The following is an 11,607-nucleotide window of genomic DNA, read 5'->3' on the forward strand; positions in this document are numbered from 1 at the left end:
CAGATATAAGGAGAACAAAAATAAACAAACATTAGTTTTCAGCATATAATTCTGCAGGATGGCAACATGTACCTAAACAAACCAGACAGGAAGGGACATGAGGTGAACACACTGTAGTTAGGACTTCAAATCAGAGTTTTCGGTAAAACGTCTACTGCTAGTGACAGAAAAAAACAGAGCGAACATGAAAATGTGCTTATGTTCCATAATCTAAGTTTTAGTTCAACCTCCAGCATGTGACCAGGTGAAGGGAAACGTATATGTCCGCCTGTCCGCCAAAAACTCGGTTCACTGTAAGTAATCAGTCATTCACGTAAAAAAAGATGTGAACTGTTTTATAATCTGCAAGTATCACATATCAAAACAAAACTGAATCATTCTAGATTCCACCGAAGGTGCCTTAAAGTAAAAGGCGAAACGCGTCTTCAATCAGTGAAGTACACTGGATAAAGAAAAAAAAGTTTCTTACTTACCAAAGGGAATAATCAATAGCTGTAGATATTTAGTAAATTACATCTTATGACATACCAGCAAATTAGTTTCGGTTTAACTTCTCATTCCACATGCTATTAAATGCTGTTTAAAAAAATTCATCTATCCCTTCTGAAAAACTGTAGTTACTTTCATATCGCGGTAGATAAACAGATTTAGGATATTTATCATGCGACGAAATACATGACTTTTCACAAGTTATCGTTTGCAAAAAAACACGTTTCGATTTCTTGAACCGTTTACGAAATTTGCGGTTGATACAACCCCATGGTTTACGACGAGCAGGACGAAGTATCGGTCGCGTCGCCGAGCGACCCGCGCCCGGTCACCGCACAGCCCGTCCGCCGACATATCAGACAATATCTCGAGAACGGCGATAGCTATCGTTCTGCTCTCAGCTTTAAAAACAATTTCCATATGTTGACTAAATTTCATACGCAATAATGTATTACCTAAAATGAACTGTACGCAAAGTCCACGCAATGCGTTTTTACCTCTGCACACTCATTAAAATTTCGTGTAAAGGTTTACGTAAATGCGATACAGCAAGTAACCACGACGAATAACGAAAAGAAATTCGGTCCTTTATCGAGAGAAGATATCAGGCTGTAACATACCCAAGAATCAAATTTTTCTGCCGAATAGTTTCCTTGGAATCGGATGATAAGTATTTCATTGCTGCCGCCGCGTCCGCGCCAGCGGTTCGGCGAAAGTTCGTGTGGCCAGGGGTTTCGTTCCTGACGTCACGCTCAGCGCGTTCTGTGATTGGCGGCGCGCACCTGGAGCGCGGCACGCAGCAGCGGAAGCGGTTCGACATGGTCAAACCGCGACGCAGAGCCCGCCGCGGCGTGCCGCTGACGCCGTTTCCATGGCAACCACGCCGCTGACGCGCGGTTTTGACGCGCGGCAGCCCTAGTGGGAACCGGCCTTTAATCGTTGGGCGAGGCATAACCTGTTCTATCTCCCGTGCGCCATCCGGCCTCACACAGTTGTGACTCCAGCAATATTGGAACATATGGCCACTCTTATTCGAGGTGATTGACGGATCACAATCAGACATCTCGCTGTTCAACTGGACGTCTCTGATGGTAGTGCTGACACTCGTCCATCAGTTGGGCTACTCTAAGGTGGGTTCCTCGCCGCCTAATGGAAGACAGTAAAATAGAAGCGGACTACTTTTCCACTACAATGCAAGGCCTCACATAACTCCACGCACCTGCGTGCAGGTCATGGAACATCATTGGACTGCTCTTCCTCATCCAACCTACAGCTCGGATCTCGCACCTCCGACTTCCATCTGTTTGATCCAATGAAGGCTGCACTCCACAGAAAGCAGTATGTGCATGATGTGGAGGTTATTGATGAAGCAAGACTTTGGCTCCTACACCAACCAATGGAATGGTACTATGCGGAGATACAGACACTCTCAGTAAGATGGGGTAAGGCCGTCGCATTGAAAGGGGATTATGTTGAAAAATAGAGCTTTCTAGCCAAAAGAGTGGGGAATAATTGGTGCATTGGAATCCTGAGTAAACCGTGTTTACATTCATAAAAAATGTGTTGCACTACTTACAGAACGCCCCTCGTACAATAACTCTGCCGCGTGAAACTGAATGAAGACTCGGAAAACCTTGACAGGTCAAATGTAAACTTACTGTGGAGATTAAGATGTGCGCAAGTGACTGGCCTGTCCTTGTGGGAATTAGGGAAAAGCGTTGGACGGGTATAATGCAGCCATGGTTATACTGGGCTAAGTGTGCTGTTCTGTAGCTTATTAAGGGCTGCACAAAGAAGCGTCAGAGAAAATATCAGATACACCATTTCGGCAGTATTGTGTAAATGTTCACACCAACCTAAGTTGAAAAACGACGTCGAAACTGCCGCCATGACAAGCAAACTGTATAATGTCCCGTGAGCAACCTGACCACCAAACAATGTTGATCAGTGACAGAGACAATCATTTCGCGAAATACCTTAGAATTTTGGAATTAATAAAAAGTGTACCACAAATATCAGGAGAGGACAAGTGGCTCCTTTCGCTCCCACTCCCCCTCCCATTGCGGACTCCAGTGATGTTCCACGATGTTTCATAAGTAATTCTCTTCGTTGAATATTAATAACGTTGTACAGTGGTCGTATTTGTAGAGGTCCAGATTACTGCACCAGCCTCTCAATGTTCGATCGAGTTCCCGCATTGCTCGTTTGTGCGGAAACGTACATTCGTCCTAAATGGTTATTTTCCTCTTCTGTAGTACTTTCACCATTGCTGAATTTTTGCCAATGTTGCACGTCGCTTTACCAATCGATTGTAAATTCAGCGGCACTTTGAGCACAGGGTGAGGTGTTCGTCCTTCTTCGAACAATGTGGCAGCGATCCCAGATGATATTATGCCCAGCGCTGATTCACTTTGTGGTGAATCTAAGCTAAAATCAATGAAATTAGGAACGTTTTGCCAGTTCCACCAGGTGCATCGAGGAAGAAGATTCCTGCGTATCCGTGTTTGGCTGCTGTCATCAATGTATTACTGTGCGTGGTTTTCTGTTGCTGATTCAAAAGTGGGAGCTGTTTTCGTGACTCAAAGCATCTCGACCGTATTCCCGTTCTCGGTCAAGTTCTTGACCGAATGAATCATGCATGACGCGATTCGCCGCTGGCATTCCGAATTCGTGCAACGTCGTGCCGGACATCATCAGGTACAAAAAATGGCTCTGAGCACTATGGGACTTAACATCTGAGTTCATCAGTCCCCTAGAACTTAGAAATACTTAAACCTAACTAACCTAAGGATATCACACACATCCATGCCTGGCGCAGGATTCGAACCTGCGACCGTAGCGGTCGCGTGGTTCCAAACTGTAGCGCTTAGAACCGCTCGGCCACAGCAGCCGCCATCATCAGGTACAAATTCTCTATAGAAATCAGTGGTGCGTTGTGAATCTCACCGTAAAATTCAAGTTCGGCATTCGTTATTGTTGTACGCACTCAATGCAGAATGTTTTCAGCTATATTGTCTTTGTATTTTTTCCGTAAAACGAGTAGATTCGAAGGAAAACACGTTTAAATGACGATGACAAAATGTGATCGAATTTGATGTGCAGTAGACGCAACAAGTATCAGTGAATGTGTGATGCCACTGAATGTCATCCACGAATAAATGTTATGAAAGCATGTGACTGCAGAACTGTCAAACTGACCGCCACACTTCTTTCATTGAGATTTTCATACAGAAATGCCCTCCAAACTTACGATTTGAATTTTGCAAATAATGTCTTTCATACAGACCCTGTCCTGACAGTTACAAACACAACAAAAAAATCAGCCAAACGAGTCAAGCCATTCCCAAGTGATGATCTTTCATATGCGGCAATTGATTTTTTATTTATATACATCTTAAAAATTTGTCTTTTACGTAAACACTCCTCTTGCTTTGACACTACTGGCCATTAAAATTGCTACACCAAGACGAAATGCAGATGATAAACGAGTATTCATTCGGCAAATATATTATACTAAAACTGACATGTGATTACATTTTCACGCATTTTGGGTGCATAGATCCTGCGAAATCAGTACCCAGAACAACCACCTCTGGCCGTAATAACGGCCTTGATACGCCTGTGCATTGAGTCATACAAAGCTTGGATGGCGCGTGTACAGGTACAGCTGCGCATGCAGCTTCAACACGATACCACAGTTCATTAATAGTAGTGACTGGCGTATTGTGACGAGCCAGTTGCTCGGCCACCATTGACCAGACGTTTTCAATTGGTGAGAGATGTGGAGAATGTGCTGGCCAGGGTAGCAGTTGAACATCTTCTGTATCCAGAAAGGCCCGTACAGGACCTGCAACATGCGGTCGTGCATTATCCTGCTGAAATGTAGGGTTTCGCAGGGATCGAATAAAGGGTAGAGCCATGGGTCGTAACACATCTGAAATGTATCGTCCACTGTTGAAAGTGCCGTCAATGCGAACAAGACGTGACCGAGTCGTGTAACCAATGGCACCCCATACCATCACGCCAGGTGATATACCAGTATGGCGATGACGAATACACGCTTCCAATGTGCGTTCACTGCGATGTCGCCAAACACGGATGCGACCATTATGATGCTGTAAACAGAACCTGGATTCATCCGAAAAAATGACGTTTTGCCATTCGTACACCCAGGTTCGTCGTTGAGTACACCATCACAGGGGCTCATGTCTGTGATGCACCGTCAAGGGTAACCGTAGCGATGGTTTCCGAGCTGATAGTCCGTGCCGCTGCAAACGCCGTCGAACTGTTCGTGCAGATGGTTGTTGTCTCGCAAATGTCCCCATCCGTTGACTCAGGGATCGAGACGTGGCTGCACGATCCGTTACAGCCATGCGGGTAAGATTCCTGTCATCTCGACTGCTAGTGATACCAGGCCGTTGGAATCCAGCACGGCGTTCCGAATTACCCTCCTGAACCCACCGATTCCATATTCTGGTAACGGTCATTGGATCTCGACCAACGCGAGCAAAAAAATGGTTCACATGGCTCTGAGCACTATGGGATTTAACTTCTGAGGGCATCAGTCCCCTGGATCTTAGAACTACTTAAAGCTAACTAACCTAAGGACATCAGACACATTCATGCCCGAGGCAGGATTCGAACCTGCGACAGTAGCGGTCGCGCGGTTCCAGACTGTAGCGCCTAGAACCCAACGCGAGCAGGAATGTCGCGATACGATAAACCGCAATCGCAATAGGCTACAATCCGACCTTTATCGAAGTCAGAAACGTGATGGTACGCATTTCTCCTCCTTACACGAGGCATCACAACAACGTTTCACTAGGCAACGACGGTCAACTACTGTTTGAGAAATCGGTTAGAAACTTTCCTCATGTCAGCACGTTGTATGTGTCGCCACCGGCGCCAAACTTGTGTGAATGCTCTGAAAAACTAATCATTTGCATATCACAGCATGTTCTTCCTGTCGGCTAAATTTCGCGTCTGTAGCACATAATCTTCGTGGTGTAGCAATTTTAATGGCGAGTAGTGTATGAGTCTGCATTTTGTATCCCTTCTATTTCAGTCATAATCTTATTATAAATGTGATTATGTGTAAAATAAAAATAAGTGTAGGATTATTTGAGGTCGTGTACTAAGGTTGTGCATTGTTGGTGTGTTACAGGTGGCGGCCGCCGGATTCTACTTCCTGCGCCGTGGCGACGACGCGGTGAAGTGCTTCTACTGCGACGTCGTCGTCAACAAGTGGGAACCCAGCGACGACCCGTTGGCGGAGCACCGCAGGTGGTCGCCCCGGTGCCCGTTCCTGAACCCGTCGCGGCGCGGCTGCGCCGACGCCGTCTCCTACGACTCGTGCAGCCCGTTCGGGCCGCCAGCGGCGCTGCAGTCGCGGCCGCAGCCGAAACCGACGCCGGTGCACGCGAAGCGCCCCGCCTTTCCGCAGTACTGTGGGCGCGAGGCGAGGCTGGCTTCGTTCAAGGACTGGCCGCCCGCCATCCCCGTGAAGCCCGCGGCGCTCAGCGAGGCGGGCTTCTTCTACTCGGGCAGCGGCGACCGCACCATCTGCTACTACTGTGGCAGGGGGCTGCGCGACTGGGACGCCAACGACGACCCCTGGGTGGAGCACGAGCTCTGGTTCCCCGGCTGCTGGCACGTGTCGCTGCACCGCGGCAACGACTTCGTCAACGAGATTGCTCGGAAGAGGGACGACTTAATCGCCGCCAAAACGGATCCCCACCAAACTGCGACCGTCGTGCGGGCCGAAAGCTCCAAGTCGCAACCGCGACAAGAGACACCGGACAGCCGAGTCGAGAAGACGGAAAACGGTGCCACCGAAGAGAAGCGTCTCTGCAAAATATGCTTCGAAAAGGAAATGGGCGTCGTATTCCTGCCCTGTGGGCACATCGTGGCCTGCGTCGACTGCGCCTTGTCAGTTGCAGATTGTCCCGTCTGCCGCCAACCCTTCCAGAACACGGCCAGAGTCTACTTATCGTGATGGACCCCGGTACGAGTAGAAAAAAGCACTGAGACCCATGACAGCTGGGTCTCAGCTTACCAGCCCGCCAGATATCGACCGAGAGTCGACTGCTGGCGTCTACACATCGACTACTGTCTCGCAGTGGGTGGAACCGAAGCGAGAAGCCGAGTATCTCCAGTAAGAACGGGAGCAACGAGACCTACAATATCGCGGTCTCACCTTACCGATCAGCCAGATATCGACCCAGAGTCAACGGCTGGCGTCCACACATTAACTCCGTCTCACAGTGTGTGACAACGAGGCTGCTCCGAGGCGCCAACTGCTGCAAAGTAGAAGGGTCAGAGTGAAAACATCTTCAGACACCTACGGGTTGTTCTATAATCGTTTATTTCTCACACTTAATACATTTCGGACCAAAATCATTTTCAGCAGTTTTTGTGATAAAATAAATGTAAGAGAACCTTCATTAACCTGGTTATCTCAACTTACAAGAAGTTGTGAGCTGATCAAATGAAATTATGTCGTTCTGTTTTCGTTCATCTTCTAGTTCCTCGCCTTGAGAAAGGCGTGACATGCAGAACCACAGAAGAAACCTAGCTTTTCATTTCCGCTCCATTTTCCCATATATGTGTATATAACTTCGAGCCCATCCTTTGATAACCACAGTTGTTGAAAATATACTTTGCCCAAACACTTCTTCAGTGTGAGAAATAAAAGCTTATAATGCAGCCACATGTGGTGTCATGCAAATATTTTCTAATAGCTATGAGGCACGAGCTTTACGAAAATAAGAAGCAGGTTCTCTACAGTGAGAAGAAAGGTTTTTTATTACACCTTTTTATGCTGTAGGGCGCCATCTACCGGCCTTCTAACAGTTTCATCTGCAGCCTGATAGACATCTTGAAATGGCAGATATCTTTGAGATTCTGTACAGCATTTCGACTTGTAATTAGAAACTAGCAAAAATCGCCTCGCCTTATGAAAATTCTGACAGGTAGAATCACAAAAGAGCTGTTGTACTTGGTGTCTATTGAACTGCAGATATGAAGAAAATGCTCCAAGGCTGCACAATTTGTGCCACAGAAATTCACGCTTTTACATTTTTATAGTTCTTTACCATTCACATTGATATCCATTCTTCTTCTTCTTCCTCTTCTCCTTCTTATTTGATGTTCCCCTTCCATTTGATACCCTTAACTTCATTGCCTTCAGGGAATATTTTAAAAATATCTGTTACATGTTTCCTGTTGCTATTTCCCTTATGTAATGCAAAAGAAATATTGCGATTTTACTTCTAAAGAACTGATTTCCTTCTTTTTTTTACTTTTCCAGTCATTATCGGTCATACAAGCAGAAAAAGACCACAAACACAGCTTATAAACATACAAAAAAATCAATAAAACTGTTTGATTGCTGAAAACACTCTTCATGTAAAACATAAACTCTGTCCATAGGCCTTAGTGGGCCTATCAGTACAGAGTAAACAGCATGTTACCCTCCCTAATCACGTCACTGGATGCAATGTAGAGGGTCGTGGGATCAGTATACTGCTTACCCGACTGCTGTCAGTTTTTGTGACCTGGAGCCACTACTACACAGTCAAGAAGCTCCTCAATTGGCATCACCAGGCTGAGGGCCCCTGTTTGAGTCCTTCCGCCAAGGAAATTCCTAGGCATTACAGGGAATCGAACCCGGGTTCTTTGCATGGCAGTTGACTGCACTGACTGCTCAATTATAGTGGTGGACGCATGCAGTACTGTCCCTACAATCATTCATCTTGTCTGAAACACTGCTTTACATGCATTTAGAGTTCCTGTCGTTACAGTTTCTAGCATTCCTTACATTAGCATAGTGGGTACACTTTCCACTTCATAATTTACAGCAGAAGTACCCACGTCTTCTTAGGATATCACTATTTTTTGACAGATGAGAGCAAAGCATTTTGTGTACTACTGAAACGAAATGATATGTTGAAGCTCAGTAAACAGTGATCTTCTGCAGTGCAAATTGTAAGCTTTGACTAGCTAAATTAAGTATACCTCCAGTTACCTTAATAACAAGAAACATTTAGGTTCATGATTTTTTAGTTATATATTGATTTGGTGCTAGATAAAATAAAATCATATTCATAACTTGAAATGCAAACATGTCAATATTCTACGATATTTTATCAGGACATGAAGCAACTTTCAGGGCATTAAGCATTGTTTCCTTGTAGGAAGACTGATAATTCATTAAGATTCTAATGCAATCAATTTTTATCTGAACATGCATTTAAAAATCGAAGACCAATTTGGAATCTAACAGATTACTGGTAAATATGCAAAAGTAAATGATAAATCAACAGTAAAAAATTATATTTGTGTCTTATTGGTCATTTGAATATTGTACCTGAAATGCATATATTAAACATATTTTTACGTAATTCTCAAAACTTTACTTTGTCTTTTTATTTCTATTTATTTGATAAAAAATATGCTTCTAACGTTAGTTCCTATAAGAGCATGGTGGGTGCTATCCTAAAGTGCATCTAGAAAATTCGGAATTTGAGATGAATATCACAATACTTTCTTCACAGTAAATATCAAATTTTGAAAGTTATTAACCCAGTCATGAATGTTCTTTATTTGATATAGACATCTATACCTTCACACTTGAAGTAGTACTGAAACTTATCTGATGTGGGGTCTGAACATATAGTTGTTGTCATTGGTGTGGTGTATATAAATCTCCTATAACCATATTGCTTCAGTATTAAACATTAATTCTGCATTCCCAATTTCATCTAAATAATTTTCTTGAGATGATGTCGGATCATCATTGTATTTCTTTGTAAAGAGAAACATATGAATGATCTTACTTGTAACATACCTGTACATGCACATATGCAGCAACTATTTGATTAAATACATTGCTGCAGTATCAAATGCATGATGTCAGTACTCCACAGAATGCAAGTATAATTTGCTGTTTTTGTGTACTCTACAGAATATAAATATAATTTACTATCAATAAGTGACAAATGCTTTGCACAACATATTACCTTTATAAGATAGGTTTGTTGGCTTTTGTCAAGTAGCATAGTACATAGTAACATTACTGACAGTACTACATGACACAACTGGATACCAGTAAAAACAATGTCTGTAGTATCTCATTTTTCTTGAATAGTGTATGTTGTCTATTTTACAGTCACATATAAAATGGGCAAAACCACACACAACTTTAAATACTTCTCTAATGACAAATAGATAAGTAAAAGGGTCTATAATATTGGTGATACTGTTATCACGTTACATGTAAGTACAAGAAATAGTTAGTTATTGGGTGCCTTGATTTTTACTTTCTTGTCATTGTCGCAAACATCATACCTGTTATTACTTTGAAGAATGTAACAGTAATTTCCTTTTGAAAATTTTTCAATTTTCTGAGTTTATAGTTAAAGAATACACTAAACTGTATAACAGTTTTATGTTATATTTTATAGTCACATAACAGTGCATCAAGAAATGTAATACATTTGGATTTTCTCCTGCTTGTAAAATATTTTTTACATGTGTTAAATAAAATATGTACATATATATTTTTTTAACAAAAGAAAAGAAATTGTAGTGCTTTAATTCAACAAGCTCAATTTCAAATATGGTTTGATATTACCTTTCAAAAGTACTAATTGGTGTTATTTACATTGGTTCATGAAGGAGGCATTCTGTATTCACTTCTATTGCAGCAATATACCAGTTTCTTTAAACCCACAAAAAATATATTTATCTGCAAGAAATCTCGTAGATACCAGTTACTCTTTCAAGCAGAAAAGGCGCTTTGACATAACCTTACATTTGCAAATTTCAGTAGAGCTTAAATAGTAGCATGTACAGAAGAGCTCAGATACATGTGCCATGTACTGAGGTACATTCAGGTACTTACATGGTAGGCTAATGTTCTTGATATAGATCCAGTCCAGCTCACTGGAACAATTTGCTGCTTTAAACTGTTCTGACTGAAGCGAATTTCAAGTTCATTACAATTTTCAATTGAGGAGCAATATATCTCTACATAACTTTTGAGTGATTGGAAGCTAGTGCCGTAGTAAACTACAATATTCTGTACTAGTGTCTTGTATATTAAACATATTGAACTTATATACAAACCTTCATAATTTTTCTCCTTCAAAATCTGAATAAATTCTGATTTTATTAATTAATTTTCAAAATAAACAAATAAATTTGTAGAATAGCTGTCAAATATTCTGTATTAAAATTCATAAGGTTTTATTTCATATTGTTTCCCTATTTCCTTTGTGTGAGTTCAGACTATCTCTTCAAAAGTACTGTGGTTACTTACTGGTAAAACAAATCTGTTGACATTTCCTTACATTCATATTATTTTCACTTTTCTGCAAGATCATACTTAGATACCGGCAAACAGTAAGCAGAGACCGATCATTGAGATGTGAAGAAATTCATGAAATATCGTTTTAATGACCACTTATATAATGTAGGTTTATAATCTTTAATTGAAAACATAAAAAAACTATTTTACAATACTCCTCGAATTTCTTGAATTTGCAAGTAACTATAGGTTACCGAGTGACAACTTAAAATGGAAGAAAGTAATGTATGTTTATTGTTAGCCTTTTATAATTGTGATGATTTAGTTTGCACATAAATCATTGAATGCTGAGGAACTGATTCTGTCATTAGAATTATTATTAGAAGCAAACCTAACAAATAGCAAACTATATATGTGGTGAATACAGGAGTTATACAACAAAAAATGATATTTCTTTTCTTTTTTAAATTTTGATATTATTGACAAAAATATTTTGGAGTTATAATTGCAAAAAAGGTAAAACACAATTTAAAGGATATACAACAATGACAGATATTTCCATCAGTGTTTCATATAACTTTCATTATTGAAAGAAATGTATGTTCTTTGAATGTGAGTGTAGTAGAGTTAGATGTTATTGCACCCAATCAAGTGTGTCTATAGTGTTAGGAGTGTACTAGGTTTTCTAAACTTCTATTTTGGTGCTTCTGATCGTATCTTGCCAGAGGTCATACATAGTTGAGTAATACACATGGAATATCTCAGAGAAACATTTCGACAGCTCTAGGTCCAGTGTCACCACAGTCAAT

At 41.7% G+C, this 11,607-nt stretch overlaps 1 protein-coding gene across 1 annotated transcript in view; it reads left to right on the forward strand.

Moving 5' to 3' along the window:
- Nucleotides 1–10,610, forward strand: part of LOC124605376 (baculoviral IAP repeat-containing protein 3-like) — a 33,145-nt gene extending 22,535 nt beyond the window's left edge. The window contains exon 2 of the mRNA XM_047137011.1: nt 5,654–10,610. Within this exon, the coding sequence (XP_046992967.1) occupies nt 5,654–6,484 (831 nt within the window). The 3' untranslated portion in view covers nt 6,485–10,610. The remainder of the gene's footprint in view (nt 1–5,653) is intronic.
- The last annotated feature ends 997 nt before the right edge of the window (nt 10,611–11,607 follow it).

Source organism: Schistocerca americana, chromosome 3, assembly GCF_021461395.2.
Source record: "Schistocerca americana isolate TAMUIC-IGC-003095 chromosome 3, iqSchAmer2.1, whole genome shotgun sequence".
Taxonomy (NCBI): Eukaryota; Metazoa; Arthropoda; class Insecta; order Orthoptera; family Acrididae; genus Schistocerca; species Schistocerca americana.